The sequence below is a fragment of the Convolutriloba macropyga genome, chromosome 6 (genome assembly GCF_964194025.1).
Source record: "Convolutriloba macropyga chromosome 6, txConMacr16.3, whole genome shotgun sequence".
Lineage (NCBI taxonomy): Eukaryota > Metazoa > Xenacoelomorpha > Acoela > Convolutidae > Convolutriloba > Convolutriloba macropyga.
Window position 1 is genome coordinate 66279308 of NC_134473.1, and position 21354 is coordinate 66300661.

Sequence of the window (21354 nt, forward strand, 5' to 3'; positions counted from 1 at the left end):
CGATCAATCCTAAGTAAATACTGACCACGATACATGACATGCTGATTGAAATATTTTCCTCTTCTAAAATTCACATGTAACGTGGATAAAAATTTAAGATTATTCTTTTCCAAAGAGAGGAAGAACGCCGTTATCGCGCGTGAAGTCATTTCTCATTCTCTCTCTCTCTCTCTCTCTCTCTCTCTCTCTCTCTCTCTCTCTCTCTCTCTCTCTCTCTCTCTTTCTCTAGCAAAGGTTTTAAGATCATTTGCGTGATTAGATTTGGTCATACGTGACTTACCTCACTCAATAAAATGACTTTTGAACTTTAAAACTGAAGTTTAATTTGAATTAGTTTCAGGTCAAAGGAACTTATAAGTGCAGTAAAGGTCCCTAAGGCTTCTGCGGAATGAATGCTAACAAGTTTTATTAATTATTCGCTGATTTTTTTACCTAGTTTTTTGAGCGGCGTCGATTTTTTTCAATTTAGATCTGTATCTGTTTATCTCTATTATACTGCACGCAAGTCTATTATACTGCTACTTGTTTCTACGAGTTCCTACGAGTTTTTATAGGCGCTCAATTATGTTTTAATCAAGAGGATATTGTTTTTTTAAAATCTGAAACATGTAAATTAAAATAACCACTTGGTTAATGTTACATGTTATAAATTTATTAATCAAACATTGTTATTTTCTAATTCATAACAAACTAAGGTTCGTTTTTCTTATAATAGTTTAATAAAAAATATGTTTGAACCCTGCAACCCTTCTGTCTATTGGAACTCTTTCGTGTCGTTTAAGCATTTCCGCTGTAGTTTTTTGTTTAAATTTGGTCTTCCGACGTTTCTTTTCTAATTGTAATTGGAAGTGTGTTCTATTTTCGAATAAAGTTACGAACAATTGAACCATTACTCCATTTTGACTTACATTTTTGTTCTAAGAAAAGGTTATGGGTTCGTTTGTTTGCAATAATTGGCACGTTTTCCAAAAATCTGAAATGTATATCAGAACGATTTCTTGTTTGTTGGAGAATATTGAAAAACCTATTTAATGACAACCGTGCTATTTGGAGCTCTGCTGGAAGAATTTTAGTCTCCAGAAGTAGATCTCTGGCAGTATCGTATTTGGTTTTCATTAAACTAACTTTTATGCCCCAGTTTATCTGTTTGTTAATTCTGTCAAAAGAGTAAGATGGTAAATTTTGAAAAAATTGCACTAAAATCTAAATGAGATAAAACTAGAGAATTAAAAAGATTTATTCTTGTTTTTAACGGTACCTCATAACGAACCAAATATAATGATCTGATTGCTGAAGCCATTTTACTGATAACCTTATTTAGTTGATTTTGGTATGTCAGTTCCCTATCAATTATTACACCTAAATATCTACATTTTTCAGATGCTTCCAATCGGTGTCCCTTGAAATCGACAGTTTCAATGATTGGCAATATTTCATTCCTGAACACCATTAACTCCGTTTTTTCCTCATTCAAGGTTAACCTGTTTTGTTTCATAAATTGATCTGTCCTGTTTAATGTATCTTTAGCTGTTAGCTGCAAATTTGCTTCATTCTCTGCATGACATAGAATTGCTGTATCATCGGCAAACTGTAATACATAACAATTCGTTGATTATCGCTTTACTGAAGTCGTTGACATATAGTATAAAAATTAAAGGCCCTAAGACAGTTCCCAGAGGAACACCGTGATTTATGACAAACCAATCTGATTTTGCTATCCCATTTTTTACACACTGTTTTCTATCAAAAAGGAAGGAGTTTAATAAGATTCTTGCATTCTCTCCAATTCCATACCTTTTTATTTTATTCAAAAAAAACATCTATAGATATTGAGTTGAAAGCCTTTGCTTAAGTCTAAAAAAAGTGTGACAACAATTTCGTTTTCGTCAACGCATTGGTTTATTTTTTCAGTTAATGGAATGATAGTATCGAGACAGGACTTTTGCTTTTGACATATTGCAGGACATATTGCTGCGCCTCCTTTGTGTTTTAATTGGTATTCGCCTAATTTTAACTAAATTTTAGTTCAGAGTTTTTGCCTAATGACTATACAAAAATTCCTTTTGCCCAATCGAGTTTTCGCCTAATAATTCTACGCCCCATTCAGGCACTCTTGTGTTTTACGTTTCAAAGAACTTTTTATCGTGTCTAAAGATCTTTTCTCTCTAAAGGTTTCTGAAGCCAAATTTGTTCAGACCAAATCAGTTTTACAGCGTGCAATTGTTTAAAGTCCAAATTTAAAGTAAGTAGATTGAGAAAAGAGTGTTTGGCGACAATTTTGTTTCTCGATTTTTTTGAGAAGTTGGTTGTTTGTTTATCAGCAATGTTGGTTGTTGATGCGTAGGGAGAAGCTACTAGCTCAGTTGGCTGTTGGTAAGCTACTTTTGTTGATTGTTGATGTTTATTATAGCTGCGAAGCTGTAAGCTGAGTGGAGCTATATTGTGGTGCTCTTTGTTACAATTCAAAGAATTTGAATTGTATTGGGGCGCTGTCTTTTTTTTAAGATCTGTTCACACATTTTCATGATTTTTGAAGTCAAATTGGAGTAGTGATTTTGGTCACGCCGAAACAGGAAGTGGAGCGAAAAAGCGAGTGGTTTTGCGGCGTGAAATTTTTTCGCTCTAAATTTAAAGTAGAATGAGAAAACGGTATTTGAACAAAAATTCGCTTTCTCGCTAGTGGTTTTTTGTTCACATGCGCCAATTTTGCTTTGATTTTTTGTTTTTTCGATTTTTTTGACCGGATTTTTTTCTAAATGGTTTTCCCAATCCATTCATAGTCCTTTCTAGGTCTAGTTTTTTGTTTAGTCCATGAAAATTCTTTGAATTGTACGTCAGGACTTGTCCTGCTATGTTTTTTTTTTGTTTCGTCGTCTGACGCTCTTTTTCGTTTTACATTTGTTCACACAGCAAAGCTGAAAATGTCAAATTTTGTGAATGACTTCTTCCTCTCACTAACGGCGTTTGTGCGCGTGACGTCATTTCGGCTTCTCTTTTGCAAAAGTATTTTGCGTGGTTAGATTTTGATCACAAGTGACTTACCTCACTCAATAAAATGACTTTTGCACTTTGAAACTTAAGTTTAATTTGAATTTGTTTAAGGTCAAAAGAACTCATGTGCAGTAAAGGTCTCTAATAAGAGGCTTCTGTGAGATGGATTTTAACAAGCTTTATTAATTTATCGCTGAATGTTGTTTACCTAGCTTTTTGAGCTGCGTCGATTTTTTTTTTCAATTTAGATCTGTGTCTGTTTCTATCTCTATTATACGGCACGCAGGTCTATTGTTTCGCAGCTTTTCCGGCAATCTACCGCTTATGTTATTTGATTACTTAAATAACGTACATCAAATGCGTTATTTGATTTTGTTTTTCGGGTGCGAATATTTGATTTAGGAGTTTCCTAAGGATAACGCTCTGGTAAATTGAGAAATCAAATGGAACTTCAGTTTGGAATTAGTCGCAACACTTTCGTGTGATTTATTTGCGTAGCGATCGATCTTAGCTCTTTACTAAGGACAATACTTGACTTGCAGATATTTTTATTCTAAATTCAATCTGTTACGTTTATCCTTTTCCCCATGTACATTGGACCATTTTTTCATCGGGGTTGGGGCACTATATTATATATATATATATATATATATATATATATATATATATATATATATATATATATCGTCTGAAGCTATATTTTTAAACTCGTACTGTCGCAATTTTTATGTATTCGTAAATATATTTTTATGTATTCGTAAAAATATTTTTTTATTCGTAAAAATATTTTTGTGTTCAATCCATTGCTATTTTAAAGCTTTCATTTGCTTGACGTCATTTCTTGCATTATAAGCAATGAGAGTTTGCAAGTGGAATTGCTTGATTGAATTTTAAACTGGCTGCGGTATTGAGCTATAGTTCGCTTTCTTTGTTTTTTTTTTAGTTCAAAGGAGTTGGATGGTATTGGTGGGCCCTTTTTTCGAGATCTGTTGATTGTGGGTTGGGTAATAAGGAAGCATACTTCAACGTAATTAGTGATTTTAGTTCATAGATATTATTGGAATGACGTTCTGCCCGTCATAAATCATCTTTTTGTTTTCTTGTCAAGTAATGTCACTAATGACAAGTCTTTTCGGCTTTCTAATGGGGCGTAACTGATAGTATTTAATGGTTTCAGTTAATAGCTATTAATTTTCTTTCTATAAAACTACTTAAAACTTCAACTGCTGAGTTTCCCTGTAATTATTGTACTTTTGTAGCTTAGCCTTGTTAACTAAAGGTTTTATCAGCTTTCTAATGGGTCACTTGTGATCATATTTAGGTGTCTGGGTTGACAGCTAATGATTTTTAGAGTTCGAATTAATCCTATAATTTTTTTTAGTTTTAACCCGTTATTTTTGTTCGTTTTATGCCGTTGCATAAGCTCTGTTATGAAAGGTCTTACAGACTTTCTGATGAAATAATATTGATTTAGTGTAGGTGTTTTCATATGATTGCTGGTGGCATTTTCGCCTTGGACACTAAAAAATTTTTTATAAAGGTTTAATTGAAGTTTTTATTAAATGGTTTGTGATTGTTTGAGTTTTGGGCATATTTCTTGTTCTTTCGATGTTCTGTTGCTTAGGCATAATAGTTTAAGGTCTCTTCGAGTTTTTAAAGAAAGTGTAATTTAATTTTAGTTTTAGTATATGGCTACTAATTTTGTCACCCTGACTTTGTTTTCATAAATTTGAATTGAGGTTTAACCATATTTGCCGTTTCAACCGTAAAATATATTAGCTTTAATGATTTGTCTGTCACTAAATGTCGTTTATCAGAGGTTTCTCGGCTTTCTCGTCGCTGGATTGTTTTAATGACAGATTTCATCTTATAAAGCTTCTTGATTATGTAAAATTAAATGTGCCAATGGTTAATTGTGTTATTTCATAATTAATTTATTGGTTTCAGTTAAAAACGAGGAGCTTTGTTGAGGTTGAAATTACTTGTTTTCCTAAAATATTAATGATGTTTTCCCATTTGTGCTGTTTTCGTCGTTTTGCTCAGTCTTATTGAACAGAGGTCTCATTAGTTATGTGCACATAATGTTTACTGTTTTTAATTTTTTGGTACATCTTTTAATGACTAGGACACACTTTGTTTTTTATCCTGCCGTTTTGGCTTCTTTGCCTCTCTTGAAAGCTGATTTATTCATTTTGTGAATGTTGTTATCAGATTTGCAATACTGGTCGTCTAAAAGACGAGGATTGATAATGGTTTTTTAAGAGTTTTGTTCGTTTTCCATCATGTACGGTTATATGCTTTGATAACCATCAAAAGTTGTTCATGACATGTGATTCTTTTGCTTGATCCAATTTGCTTGATCAAGTTTGCTTGATTCAAGTTTTGCTTGATTCAAATTTTGCTTGATTCCTTTCGTTAATGTCTTTCCTCCTTTCCAAAAGACTTTTCCTTACTTAATTCGTGCATACAAGCAGTATGTCACTCAAATTGAAGATTTTTTTGATAGCAGCTAATAGAAACATCAATAAGTTACACAGATTCATTTTCAAAATATAACATCCAAAAATAGGAAGAGAAATTTTGTATTTTTGCGGTCTGTTCATCTTTTTGAGACTGAAGGTCTACTGAGCTCTATGAGCTATTGCATCTATTTTCTGTCAATCTCTCCACGATATTTATTATTGATCTCCTCCACTCTAATACAATGTGATCATTACTATTAAAAGGACACTTGGGGTTCTTGCTGTAATTTTCAGCCCAAAAAAATGACTCATATTAATGGTTTTCAGAGTCCTTTGATTGTTTTTTAGGGATCTAAATTTTTGTTCAGTCAATGGATATTTAATTGTAGTTCAGGTACTGTCCTGTTATGTTCTGTTTTGTCATCTGACGCTTTTTTTGTATTTCACGCGGCAAACCTCTAAGATCCTAATCATTCAGTCTTTTTGTGACGTTTTTTTGGCTGCTTTTAATGGGTGTGGTGTGACTTTTTGTAGCGGAAAATAGCAAAAATTTTTAATTGATTTCCTTGACGAGTTTTTCATTAATAACTTTGCTCACTCACTTTCAACGCCAATAAAAAAGTGCATTAAGGTTTTCTAAACCTTTCATAAATCAAAACAGTTCTCCCTTATTATAAATGCATCGCGAAGTTTCGTTGTGTTAAAATGTTTTAAATAATTGGTTTGTGATTGTTTGATTTTTGGGCATATTTCTTGTTCTTTTGATGTTCTGTTGCTTAGGCGTAATAGTTTAAGGTCTCTTTGAGTTTTTAAACAAAGCGTAATTTAATTTTAGTTTTAGTTTATGGCTACTGATTTTGTCACCTTGACTTTGTTTTCATAAATTTGAATTGAGGTTTAACCATATTTGCCGTTTCAACCGTAAAATATATTAGCTTTAATGATTTGTCTGTCACTAAATGTCGTTTATCAGAGGTTTCTCGATTTTCTCGTCGCTGGATTGTTTTAATGACAGAGTTCATCTTATAAAGCTTCTTGATTATGTAAAATTAAATGTGCCAATGGTTAATTGTGTTATTTCATAATTAATTTATTGGTTTCAGTTAAAAACGAGGAGCTTTGTTGAGGTTGAAATTACTTGTTTTCCTAAAATATTAATGATTTTTTCCCATTTGTGCTGTTTTCGTCGTTTTGCTCAGTCTTATTGAACAGAGGTCTCATTAGTTATGTGCACATAATGTTTACTGTTTTTAATTTTTTGGTACATCTTTTAATGACTAGGACACACTTTGTTTTTCGTTGTTTTTTATCCTGCCATTTTGCCTTCTTTGCCTCTCTTGAAAGCTGGTTTATTCATTTTGTGAATATTGTTATCTGATTTGCAATACTGGTCGTCTAAAAGACGAGGATTGATAATGGTTTTTTAAGAGTTTTGTTCGTTTTCCATCATGTACGGTTATATGCTTTGATAACCATCAAAAGTTGTTTATGACATGTTATTCTTTTGCTTGATCCAATTTGCTTGATCCTGTTTGTGATTCAAGTTTTGCTTGATTCAAAATTTGCTTGATTCCTTTCATTCATGTCTTTCCTCCTTTCCAAAAGACTTTTCCTTGCTTAATTCGAGCATACAAGGAGTATGTCACTCAAATTGAAGGTTTTTTGATAGCAGCTAATAGAGACATCAGTAAATTACAGAGATTCATTTTCAAAATATGACATACAATAAAAGGAAGAGAAATTTTGTATTTTTGCGGTCTGTTCATCTTTTTAGACTGAAGGTCTACTGAGCTCTGAGCTATTGCATCTATTTTCTGTCAATCTCTCCATGATGTGTATTATTGACTTCCTCCACTCTAATACAATGTGATCATTACTATTAAAAGGACACTTGAGGTTCTTGCTGTAGTTTTCAGCCCAAAAAATTGACTCATATTATGAAGGCTGTTGATACTAAAGAATCAATATAAAAGATATTTTGTTTAAACAAAATTCTTTTTCTCATTGTTGATTTTTGTCTGTTTTTTAAATGGTTTTCAGAGTCCTTTGATTGTTTTTTAGGGAGCTAAATTTTTGTTCAGTCAATGAATATTTAGTTGTAGTTCAGGTACTGTCCTGTTATGTTCTTTTTGTCATCTGACGCTTTTTTTGTATGTCACGCGGCAAACCTCTAAGATCCTAATCATTCAGTCTTTTTGTGACGTTTTTTTGTCTGCTTTTAATGGGTGTGACTTTTTTGTAGCGGAAAATAGCAAAAATTTTTAATTGATTTCCTTGATGAATTTTTCATTAATAACTTTGCTCACTCACTTTCAACGCCAATAATAAAGTGCATTAAGGTTTTCTAAACCTTTCACAAGTCAAAAGAGTTCTCCCTTATTATAAATGCATCGCGAAGTTTCGATGTGTTAAAATGTTTTTAATAATTGGTTTGTGATTGTTTGATTTTTGGGCATATTTCATTTTCTTTTGATGTTCTGTTGCTTAGGCGTAATAGTTTAAGGTCTCTTTGAGTTTTTAAACAAAGCGTAATTTAATTTTAGTTTTAGTTTATGGCTACTGATTTTGTCACCTTGACTTTGTTTTCATAAATTTGAATTGTGGTTTAACCATATTTGCCGTTTCAACCGTAAAATATATTAGCTTTAATGATTTGTCTGTCACTAAATGTCGTTTATCAGAGGTTTCTCGGCTTTCTCGTCGCTGGATTGTTTTAATGACAGATTTCATCTTATAAAGCTTCTTGATTATGTAAAATTAAATGTGCCAATGGTTAATTGTGTTATTTCATAATTAATTTATTGGTTTCAGTTAAAAACGAGGAGCTTTGTTGAGGTTGAAATTTTTTGTTTTCCTAAAATATTAATGATTTTTTCCCATTTGTGCTGTTTTCGTCGTTTTGCTCAGTCTTATTGAACAGAGGTCTCATTAGTTATGTGCACATAATGTTTACTGTTTTTAATTTTTTGGTACATCTTTTAATGACTAGGACACACTTTGTTTTTCGATGTTTTTTATCCTGCCATTTTGCCTTCTTTGCCTCTCTTGAAAGCTGGTTTATTCATTTTGTGAATATTGTTATCAGATTTGCAATACTGGTCGTCTAAAAGACGAGGATTGATAATGGTTTAAGAGTTTTGTTCGTTTTCCATCATGTACGGTTATATGCTTTGATAACCATCAAAAATTGTTCATGACATGTGATTCTTTTGCTTGATCCAATTTGCTTGATCCAGTTTGCTTGAATCAAGTTTTGTTTGATTCAAATTTTGCTTGATTCCTTTCGTTCATGTCGTTCCTCCTTTCCAAAAGACTTTTCCTTTTTTAATTCGAGCATACAAGGAGTATGTCACTCAAATTGAAGATTTTTTTGATTGCAGCTAATAGAAACATCAATAAATTACACAGATTCATTTTCAAAATATGACATACAATAAAAGGAAGAGAAATTTTGTAATTTTGCGGTCTGTTCATATTTTTAGACTGAAGGTCTACTGAGCTCTGAGCTATTGCATCTATTTTCTGTCAATCTCTCCATGATGTGTATTATTGACTTCCTCCACTCTAATACAATGTGATCATTACTATTAAAAGGACACTTGAGGTTCTTGCTGTAATTTTCAGCCCAAAAAATTGACTCATATTATGAAGGCTGTTGATACTAAAGAATCAATATAAAAAATATTTTGTTTAAACAAAATTCTTTTTCTCATTGTTGATTTTTGTCTGTTTTTTAAATGGTTTTCAGAGTCCTTTGATTGTTTTTTAGGGAACTAAATTTTTGTCCAGTCAATGAATGTTTAGTTGTAGTTCAGGTACTGTCCTGTTATGTTTTTTTGTCATCTGACGCTTTTTTTGTATTTCACGCGGCAAACCTCTAAGATCCTAATCATTCAGTCTTTTTGTGACGTTTTTTTGGCTGCTTTCAATGGGTGTGACTTTTTTGTAGCGGAAAATAGCAAAAATTTTTAACTGATTTCCTTGATGAGTTTTTCATTAATAACTTTGCTCACTCACTTTCAACGCCAATAATAAAGTGCATTAAGGTTTTCTAAGCCTTTCACAAGTCAAAAGAGTTCTCCCTTATTATAAATGCATCGCGAAGTTTCGATGTGTTAAAATGTTTTTAATAATTGGTTTGTGATTGTTTGATTTTTGGGCATATTTCATTTTCTTTTGATGTTCTGTTGCTTAGGCGTAATAGTTTAACGTCTCTTTGAGTTTTTAAACAAAGCGTAATTTAATTTTAGTTTTAGTTTATGGCTACTGATTTTGTCACCTAGACTCTTTGTTTTCATAAGTTTGAATTGAGCTTTAACCATATTTGCCGTTTTAACCGTAAAATATATTAGCTTTAATGATTTGTCTGTCACTAAATGTCGTTTATCAGAGGTTTCTCGGCTTTCTCGTCGCTGGATTGTTTTATGACAGATTTCATCTTATAAAGCTTCTTGATTATGTAAAATTAAATGTGCCAATGGTTAATTGTGTTATTTCATAATATAGTGGTTTCAGTTAAAAACGAGCAGCTTTGTTGACGTTGAAATTACTTGTTTTTCACAAAATATTAATGATTTTTTCCCATGTGTGCTGTTTTCGTCGTTTTGCTCAGTCTTATTGAACAGAGGTGTCATTAGTTATGTGCGCATAATGGTTACTGTTTTTAATTTTTTGTACATCTTTTAATGACTAGGACACCACTTTGTTTTTCGTTGTTTTTTATCCTGCCATTTTGCCTTCTTTGGCTCTCTTGAAAGCTGGTTTATTCATTTTGTGAATGTTTTTATCAGATTTACAATACTGGTCGTCTAAAAGACGAGGATTGATTTTAGTTTTTTAAGAGTTTTGATCGTTATCCATCATGTACAGTTATATGCGTTGATAACCATCAAAAGTTGTTCATGACATGTTATTCTTTTTCTTGATCCAATTTGCTTGATCCTGTTTGTGATTCAAGTTTTGCTTGATTCAAAATTTGCTTGATTCCTTTCATTCATGTCTTTCCTCCTTTCCAAAAGACTTTTCCTTGCTTAATTCGAGCATACAAGGAGTATGTCACTCAAATTGAAGGTTTTTTGATAGCAGCTAATAGAGACATCAGTAAGTTACACAGATTCATTTTCAAAATATAACATCCAATAAAAGGAAGAGAAATTTTGTATTTTTTCGGTCTGTTCATCTTTTTGAGACTGAACGTCTACTGAGCTCTGAGCTACTGCATCTATTTTCTTTCAATCTCTCTCTCCAAGATGTTTATTATTGACTTCCTCCACTCTAATACAATGTGATCATTACTATTAAAAGGACACTTGAGGTTCTTGCTGTAATTTTCAGCCCAAAAAATTGACTCATATTATGAAGGCTGTTGATACTAAAGAATCAATATAAAAGATATTTTGTTTAAACAAAATTCTTTTTCTCATTGTTGATTTTTGTCTGTTTTTTAAATGGTTTTCAGAGTCCTTTGATTGTTTTTTAGGGAACTAAATTTTTGTTCAGTCAATGGATATTTAATTGTAGCTCAGGTACTGTCCTGTTATGTTTTTTTTTGTCGTCTGACGTTTTTTTTGTATTTCACGCGGCAAACCTCCAAGAGCCTAATCATTCAATCTTTTTGTACCGTTTTTTGGCTACTTTTAATAAGTGTGACTTTTTGTTGCGGAAAATAGCAAATATTTTTAATTGATTTCCTTGATGAATTTTTCATTATTGACTTTGCTCACTCACTTTCAATGCCAATAATAAAGTGCATTAAGTTTTTCTAAACCTTTCACAAGTCAAAAGATTTCTCCTTTATTATAAATGCATCGCGAAGTTTCGATGTGTTAGAAAGTGATAAGCACCTAAGCGTTTTGTATATTCACTGCTTGGTGGTCTATGTTAAGCTATTGTCTCCATTTGACTCTCTTAAAGCCGAGAAAAGTTTCCATTAGTATACAACTAAGTGCGGGTACATATTGTTTTGAAATAAATCTTAATTCAGATTTTTAACCTGAACAATATTTTTCAGATCGAGTATTTTCTGGCAGGTAACCTTGAAATGCATTAATAATTTTTTTTGATATTTTAATCATTTAACTTTGTTAATATGTCCTATAAACGGAATAGAGTGTGTCTTCATTCGTGAGTTTGAATAATAAATACAAGAGTTGGCCAAATGTTTAATTACCCTTAAACAAAATTTTCTGGAAATTATCTTAGTCATGCTGGATTTTTTACACTCAAATTTTAATTTTTTTACGTAGAAGTTAAGGTTCCTTCGGGGTTTATTCTATTGAGCATGAAACCTTGGTTTATTTGAGCACAAATCTGGGCAAAAGCTTTTCTTTCATCTTTTTGATGGTTTTTCGCTCTCGCAAAAAGTATTATTCAGTGGCAAAATATAATGTGAGCGGATCTTTTTTTGACTATAGACGGAATTTTAGAACCATGTTTTAAGTTTTCTAGATGGGTTATATTTTTACTCTTGGTATCGTTGTTTTTTATAATAACTCGCTCATTGTACTTTTTGAAGGTTACCACTGTAAAGAGGTATTGTGCTTTAATACGGCCTCCTTGATTGAAAACGAGGTACTATAATGCGTTCGAATTGAGTTAGAGATGAGTTAGAATGGCGGAATAGAGATGTCTTATAGTGCATTTGAATTTGCTTCGTGCACTTTTTTGTGCAACGTTTTATGAACATTTTCAACTGGGAAAAGCTGTTGACTCATTAATAATGCAAAATTATTGCCTTATTTTGTTTGTGTTGAAATTAAACAAAAATTGTTAGATACGGTTTAGCATTATGGCACTGAACAGGTGAATGTACAGTTTTCTACAGTATTTAGAATTTTTCACCTTTTAGCATTTACGTAATATGATTTTCCGTCAGCTTCGCACAGAAAGAATCTTTTCTTGGTGAAAAAAAAAATTGTAAATAGTTGATGATAAATTTACTGCTGTGACCTGGAACTGTATTGGATTGTGGTTCGGACTTCAGATTTTGGTTTTGTGAGTTGTTGCAACTATGTCGAGTGGCCATGACGAATTTGAGAGGCTGAAGCGGGAGGCGATGATGAGTGGAGGAAATAAGAACGCGGATCTGCCGGGTGTTTTTATTCCCAATACTGTGTTCGCCTTCTTAGGAGGAATCATTGCTGCTTACTACATGTTCAGGGCTTTCAAAAGTGGACTCAACTTATTCAAGGTGACTTCTTGAGTTTAAAAGATTCGTTCGCAAGACACTTTGATTCTAGTACTTTTTCAGAACCGTTTTTGTTGGTGTCTAACAAGACGCCCTGATGCTGAATTTCTTCAAAAACAAAAATTATTAACCCAAAAAGAGCATTAGTATTGGCCTCATTTTTAAACTAAGCTGTGCATTGTAATCCTGACAACGCGGGCCGGTTAATGCGGCGAAGCGCGACCACCGGCTTGCAAGGGACCATTTATAATGCAACTATCTTCTAAATTTTCGCCTTTGCTTAGCCCATTTTTCAAAGCTCAGCTTGCTTGACCGCCACCGGTAAAATTCATTTTTTGAAATACTCTTTTTTGAAAATTAAATTGATTAAAGTACTCGTAAAATTAAAATCAAACCAACATTTTTTTTATTATTTATTAACATATTATTTTTTAACAGATTAGATATTAAATAGTTAAGCTAAATAAATTAATTATACTTTTTACTATTTGAAGTTTTTTAAATAAAAAAAATTAAATAAACTAAAATTAAATACTTTCTACTTTCTTTTTACTTTTAAAAATATTTTTGTATACTAAATAAAGTATATACTGCTTTTCACGTAGGTATTCTGTTTCGGACGTGGAACCGCTGGAACTGTCGACTTCAAGAAATTAGGAAAATGGGCCGTGGTGACAGGAGCCACTGATGGGATCGGAAAAGCGTACGCAGAGGAATTAGCCGAGGAAGGAATGAGTGTAGTTCTCATCAGCCGAACTCAGTCAAAGTTGAACGAGGTGGAGGAAGAGATTCAGAAGAATTCTGGAGATCATGGAATTGATACGAAAACAATCGCTGCTGATTTCTCTAAGACAGATATTTACGACCTCATCAAAGACGAGCTCAAGGTCTGTGAATTTGCAACTAGTAACCTTGATTGAGTGAGTGTCATTGTTATATCAAGATTTGGTATGCCATTTAGCAGAACTTTGGCCTGTTTATTAGGAGTTTTGTTAAAATCGCAAATCGGCTTGAAATCTCTTTTTTCCTGTGAAAGGTAAATTACCTGACGAGCTTAAGCCCAATTTCTATCTCGAGGATGGCTGCTTCAAAAGAGACTTACGAGTTTCTGCAGAAAGCTAAAATAATATTTGAAAATATTTTGACCGATTTTGTTGCAGAAGTAGTTTTATATCGGTAGCCAGCAAATCTATTCTGCTACTAACGTATTCCTGGTGATCCTAAGGCTATAGTCTGACAATGGAACGACTGTTTTCGTGCATTGTGAGTTTTCAGTCAGCTTAAAGCCGTTCGAGTCACGATGGTCTATCTGCTCAATTTCTTCTGATGGACTACTTTTGGCAAGCGAGCCTGGTAGCAATGATTAAACAGGCTATTCTGAGAATAAAAAATTGTGTTGGTTTTGTAGGATCTGGACATTGGGGTACTTGTGAACAACGTGGGCATGTCCTATGAGTACCCAGAAGACTACGCCCTGGTACCGGAGGAGAAACACGTGGACATCCTCAACATCAACTGTCTATCTGTAGTGAAGATGATGTCAATTGTGTTGCCTGGAATGTTGGCCAGGAAGAGAGGAGCCGTCATTAATATCAGCTCTGCTAGTGGAATCCAACCGACGCCTTTACTGGCCAGTTATGGAGCAACTAAGGTTGGCATGTTTCAGATGGAGAATTAACTTGTAAACATTAACAAGCACTAGTTGCAAACATCAATTTACACAAATGCATCGACACAGAGCGTTTTTACGATCAGCAATACTCGAGTTATGAACGTGTCATTAAATGACAAGCAGGGACTTTTGAGATTTTCGTCGAATTCTGACAATTGCGGAATTCTTCATCTAAATATGACGCTAGCGTGGTTATTTTTAACCGCAAACATGTTATAAGAAATTCCACTGAATAATAATAATCCCTTTCCATCGGAAGCAAACGAATTTTTTGTTCCTCTTTTCATGTGTTTAAATCAATGCTTGGTTCGCTTCAAATCATCTGGTGATAATTTTGGATAAACTGTCGAAATAAGTTTTCTAAAGAACGGATTTTTGCTAAATGGAAATGGGAGTATTTTTTTTAGTCGTTCGTGGATGCCCTGTCCAAAGCGGTAGCAACTGAAGTCCTCTACTCTTCTAACCCCAACATCATCATCCAAAGCGTGACCCCTTTCTTCGTCAAGACCAAGTTGGCTGGAATCCGCCGAAGCTCCTTCTTCGTACCTGAACCAAACTACTTTGTCCAGAGTGCTTTGAACACAGTCGGAGTTTTTGACCACACCTACGGGTGTCTGTCTCACGAATTGCAGGCCGCGGGTTTGTCGATAGTTCCAGCTTTTGTGTACCGACTTATGGCTTATAGACAGCTGTATGCAGCGAAGAAAAGATTTCTGAAGAAAAAGAATAAAAAAACCGATTAAAGAAAGCTAAGCAAAACCCACAGGCCATTGTCTCACTTTTGTTATGAACACCTGAAATTAGTCATGGTCCCTGGGTAATCAAGAACTGAGTCGGTAAATTAGTTTCTGTACTTATATAAGATTTGACTGCTTCTAAGCATTTGATTCGTTTAATATATGACGCTGATTTGCCTCTGAAATAAATATATATTCGGCATTAATTTGGAAGCTACGCTCCTGTGATAAATTCCCTTGATGACAATCTTTATAGATCATGGCTTTATGTGGTATTGTTTGATGCGAAATCAGGATTCAAGAGGATCTGAGATTGATATATTTGTAATCGTGAGTGATTTCATTATCCCAAGTTGTAAAATAATTATTCCCACGAGTGTTAATGTAAGAGTTGTATATTATATTTGGAAATGAAATACTGTCTGATATGATTCTTCTTTATTGCTCGCCCCAAACGATTTGGTCTTTTTATACGATTTTTTGTTGATCGTTTCTGACGGAATTTTTTGCTGAGAAACGGAATGAGCTGATAAGGCTTGAGAGCACGCGGTGTAGCTGGTAGAGATTCACTAGTCTTTGAGCATGCGATCCACCGAAACTGCTGAGAATACTTAAATTAATAGAGTATAGGGCAATTGTTGTACTTTCGGAACGGTCCCCACTTTTCTGGACCCATTCACCACTTTTCTGTTCTTCAATCTGCAGAGAACAATTTTCTGCTTAAAATTTAAAAAAAAAACAAAATTGAAGTGCTTGTAATGTCTGAAGTCAATTGTTTGCAGCTCAGTGATTGATAATGAATATGGTAGATTCACGTTGCAGGCGAGTGTTAAGAAAACAAGAACAAGAAAACAAAACATTCACTTTATCTGATTTTTAAATTGCTCTCGAATGAAGTTTGAAGATGTTGTAAACGTTTTTTTTTTTGAAAAATTTCTGCTGGACCGTTTTTGTGCTTCTGTTCTGGAACATTCTTTTGGTTTCCCTTCTCGAGTGACTTTTCACGCTTGACTTCTTGATTTTTGCGTGATCTAAGTTACTCTCATTCAGAAGTTAAATTCGTGGCTAACAGAAATTATATGGAAAGCGCCTGTTAGCTGAGTGTTTAATGTTAATGCTTCAGTCTAGTACGTCGAAGGTCGCGAGTGCGAACCCTCCTAGTCATTTTTTTGCACCCAAGGAAATTTATCTAGGCTACACTTCCCTCTGAATTAAATTGACCCGCCTGTCAATCGAGATCAATTTAGAGCGAATTTAGTCGGTTTGTGGTTCTTTTTGTTTAGTTGCTCTCAAACGAAATTTGAGAGCTATTTTATTCCTGTTCTTTTCGTTGCCTGAACCTTATAACTTTACGTCCTCAAAAGCCGATAAACAGGTATAGCCCGGAGGGCATCAATTGGTTGAACAGCTCGCTTAGAGTCTTTCGCCTTTCTAGTCTCGATTACTTGATTCCCCAAAACTACTTTGAGTAGACATTTTTGTATTTCTTAGGTTCTTAATCTTTAAAGTTTGACCCCCCGTTTCAGTCACCCCCTTCACTCCACTCCACCAACGCCAACACTAAACCGTCCACCTTTTATCACTTGATCCCCCAGCTATCCGCTCACCCCCCCCCCCCCCCCAATGCTTGCTTCCCTAATCCGTAACTCACTTGCCGGTTGTTTGAGAGCAATTCGCCCGACGTTAGTCGGCTATGTCTAAATAATAACAGGCTTTGATTTCCAATTCATTTTTTGTAGCCTTTTTGTGACAACTAGTTCCAGGTTGCTTGTAACTACGGATTTGCGCTAAATGTTTCATACATGATATAGACCAGCTCTTGGCGCCTCTATGCAACGGAAATGATTTTCTGTGTGTGAGATGACTTTGCGCTATTCGATAAAAGTTTTTGACCCTGCTTAACTGAGCTTTTTTCTAACCAAAGACATGAAAACCTTATCGAATGTCATATAAAATCAGATATGCGAAAAGAATGAAATTTGTAAGTTAAATGTGTTTCTGTGTGATAAATGTCATTGGTATTTTGCCTTTGAGCTGTGAAAAAGTTCATCGCAAGCTATGCTGAATCATTTTGAGAAGAAGATATCATCTTTCAAAACCTACGTTCTTACTGCTTACCTAAATTTTTTTTGCTTTCGGTTACACCGATCAACTCCAGTAACAATTTAAAAGAAAATTGCAGGCAACTGCATTTTTCTGGAAATCAGATGGTTGTTTGAACAGGGATAATGGAGTAATTTAAAAGTTGGAATTGGAGCAATTTTCGTAGTGGTTATTTTTGGGTTGCTAGCATTTTCAAGGTTTCTTGACGATCTTCTCAAGTGAATTAGCAACGTTAATGTTATAGCTGCAAGTGTTCATTGTCCGTAATTTTTCGTTCGTTGTTGGGTAATGATTTATTTGGCGACAGGTAATCGGTTTTGCTTTGGTTAAGTTATTTCCCAGGTTTGTTTTTCTCTTTGTTCTGTGTTAACGAATTTTAAAGATAGATTTGATTATCAATTTTTCAGCGTGTTCACTCTTAGAAAGAGCAGCCTGGTCATCATACGCCGTGAAGCACTATCGGCAATTCTAGTCAATTGAACAAACTACGTCCGATTTTCTGAACGGATTTTTGTATTGGACAACGCCTTCAAATCACAAATCGTAGCAATTTCGTTCGACCACGTCTTATTTTGTTTTTTTTTTCGTGGCCAGATTGCTTTGTTGCGAGCGTTTGATCAACGGTTCGAAAAGCGCCATTTTAGAGTTTTTGTCCTTTCTTACGCTTGTCAACTTCACTGGGGTTGGTGGTGTCATCTGTTTCATCAATTAAAGAATTTTGTGATCCTCAATTAGTTACTTCTGTCGGTCTCGTCTTCGTCGTCAGTATTATTGTTCTGACCCCACTTGTGGGGGGAGGAACTATACACTCAAATGGGATTTTTTGTTCAGTCAATTTTGGCCGATCGATATATTCATCGAAGAGAAATGTGAGTGATATCATTAAAAAGCTCGTCCAGCGTAAAATTCGAAATTAAAAAGATTTTTTGAATTTCGTATTTCTCGAGGAGTTGTTGAGGTTTAAAGTTTTGTGTGAAGACGTGATATTTGAATGATTTTGTTCACTTTTAGCGTAATTTTTGTTCAAATTAAGGCTTTTCTATAAAAATTTTATTTCAAAATTACATTTCACGTTACAAAATGAAACAATTTTGTGTTACCAGAAGACCGATAAACAGGCTAGATCTGGTCTCGTGTGAAAATTTACTATAAAAAAAACTCGAATTCAATTTGAGAGCTGTTTTTTTTTTAGAAAACTTTTCCTATTTTTTATTGTTTTTTTAGTCACTTAGAGACTAGTCATTTTCATATCGAGGTTCCTTTAATGGCAAATCTCATTTACAGTCACTTGATAACCAATGAACAAAAAGTTCAACTGCAAGGAAACGCTCATGTGTTTTTTTTGTCTTCGACTCTGAGTTTTCGAAATTTTTAATGAAATTTTGATTTTCTTTTTGATATGTAACTAAATTTTGGGAGCCCTATGGCATAAACTCGCTAACTAAAAGTGCAATCGGCTTTCTAATGTGTATTAGGTAAACCTTTATAGTGCTTTGAATGGACAGCTAATAGCTGTCAAGACTTTAAAAATTTTTCGAAAATATTTTTTAACAATAAACAATATTAAAAACAAAAGTAAGTCAGTTTCGGTAATGGCGGGAGACAGGACCCCATTCTTTTTTACTGCAATCAGAACTAATATGGTAAGCGGTTTTATCTGCTAACTATTGGTTTTATGACTTCGATAATACGAGTTTTCGTAATTTCAAAAAAACTTCGGATTTTTTTTTAAATTTTGGTTCCTTTTGAAATCTTATCTCATTCTGTTCGCAGTCCCCATTGGCTCATTATGTTTGGCAGTCACCATTGGCTTAATCAACACCTCCAATGGATCCTAGATAAAGTTTTTCAGAGAAAGAAATATGGTTTAAATGACTTCGACACTTTCTTATCAAATTTCCGCTGAATTTTTTTTGGTTTTTGCCTGGTTTTAACGTCGTTTTCTTAATCATAGGACTTGCTGTGATGTCTTATTGCTGACATATTGATGATAAACATCCAGTTCTGTCCATCGAGGCATAAAATAGTGTATTTTTTTCTTCTGTTGAAAGCTCTTAAATTTAATGGCTGTTGAGACTTTAATAAATTATTTTTTAGATTGTTTTTGGACATTAACTACTCTTAACCTTATTTTCGTGAACCTTAAGTCAGTATCAATAATGACATGACATTTTTTTCTGCTGAAACTAAAATGAATCTTGCTAGTGGTTTTATCTTCTAACTACTGGTTTTGTGACTTCGAGGACTCGAGTTTTCATATTTTTAAAAAAATTTTGTATATTTTTTTTGTAATTTTGGTTCCCTTTGAAATTCATCACCTTAACCTAATATTGATAGTTCTCACTGATTATCTCACAGAAGGGGTTCGATGGATCCTGGATAAAGTTTGCAGAAAAAAGTATCGTTTCGACACTTTCTTGCACTTTCCCACTGAATTTTTGGTTTTTGCCTGCTTTTGTTGTTGTTTTCATAAGACTTATTTTGACTTGTTATTGATAATCTAAGAATGATAAACATCCTTATCTCCCTATTGAGGCATAACTTTGTGTAATTATTGATTTCCGTTGAGAGCTATTGAATTTAGTGGCTATTAAGACTTAAAAAAAACTATTTTTGGACATTATAAAACCATTATAAAACATTTTTCATGAACTATAAGTTAGTCTCTGTAATGACAGGACCACCCTCATTTTTACTGCATTGGAAAATACTCTGGGAAGCGGTTTTGTCTGGTAAATATTTTTATGAATTCGATGCCACGAGTTCTCATAATTTCAAAAAAAATATCGGATTGTTTTTTGTAACTTTGGTTCCTCTTGAAATCTTATCTCATTATCCTAATATTGATAGTTCACATTGACTTCTAAAAGACGTCCAAAGAAGCCTTGATAAAGAGTTCAGAGAAACGCGTTTGGTTTAAATGGCTTCGACACTTTCTTCTCGGACTTTTCTACTGAATTTTCGGTTTTTGCATATACTTGTTGTTTTCATAATCATAAGACTTATTGTGATGTCCTGTTATTGACTGATGATTGACAAATATCCCCGCATTCTCATTAAGGCATAACTTAGCGTATTTTTGTCTTCCGGTCAAAGCCATTGAATTTAACATCATTGATATAACGGGTTTTCACAAAAATTTCGTGGTTTTATTATATTTGTTCATACTTGTTGATTTTTTGAAGTCATATTGTTAAGAATTAGAAGAACCCCATCGCTGCTAAAGATTTATTTGAGATTACAATTTTTGCTAAATTTTTTTCCTTTTCTTGGCTTCGACATTTTTCCTCGCTCGTTTTTTTTTTGAATTTGCTGTTCTGCCTTTTTTTAAAATTCTTCATGTAGGCGTAAAATGCGGACTGGTCGCACAGGCTTCTAATGGAGGATTCAATGAATGATGTTGCCAATGCACTAAGTTTATAGCGAATAGTAGTAAAGTTTACAATATTGTTCGTTCAAAAAGATTTTTTTTTACTTTTCAGTTTTTGTTCTTTTCGTCAACTTGTAATTTATTCTCATCCTTGAGAGGTTCCATCCAATTTTTTGCTTAAATTCAGAAATTATTTTTCCATTGATACCATTTTGTAACTGATGTTTTGTTTGTTGGACAATATGCGTTTTCATAAAAGTTTTGTGAGTGGTCAATATTTGTGTTTCTTTTTCTCTTCTTTTATCATATTCGCTGAAAAATTTTTGTTTTTCGCTGATTTTGTTGCTTATTTTCTCGTAGTCTTTCTAATGGCAGATCTTGTGAGCGCTGTTTTGTGACATGGTATTTTTTATCTCCTTTAGTAGTTCGATTTTTAACGATTTTTCAAAATTCAAACATCTATTTTTAATTATCTCATCATTAGGTTGACAATTAAGTAAAAAAGGTAGATGAGCTCGGGTCGGAACATCATGTGCGAACGCACATTAACGAGTATCCTTGTTGTTTGTCTAGCACCTCTTCTATAAACTCAAAAGTGCCCTGCTCCTTCATTTTTAGTAAGGTTTGATGCTGGGTGAGATGCTGAATTTTCGATGCAATTTTGAAGTTTTTTTATTCCCGCTGCCTTTCTTGTATTGTTTTGCAAACCATTACAGTCTTACATCTAGGTGTTCGAAAGAATTTTGTCTAGCTGCCTTAGATTCCGCGGTACAACCTAACTAAAAAAGGCTATCTTTTACTTATAATGGCCAAATTTTTAGGCGAACCAACGT

At 33.7% G+C, this 21354-nt stretch overlaps 2 protein-coding genes across 2 annotated transcripts in view; one reads left to right on the forward strand and one right to left on the reverse strand.

The window, feature by feature from the left end:
* The window catches only part of LOC142340530 (prohibitin 1-like), a 103856-nt gene that overhangs the window by 60041 nt on the left and 22461 nt on the right, over positions 1-21354 (reverse strand). The window lies entirely within an intron of this gene.
* On the forward strand, positions 12345-15479 carry LOC142341144 (very-long-chain 3-oxoacyl-CoA reductase-like). The gene is made up of 4 exons (XM_075392037.1): positions 12345-12642; positions 13245-13526; positions 14048-14290; positions 14719-15479. Exons 1-4 carry the CDS (start codon positions 12463-12465, stop codon positions 15052-15054), a joined length of 1041 nt encoding a protein of 346 aa, XP_075248152.1. The 5' UTR covers positions 12345-12462; the 3' UTR covers positions 15055-15479.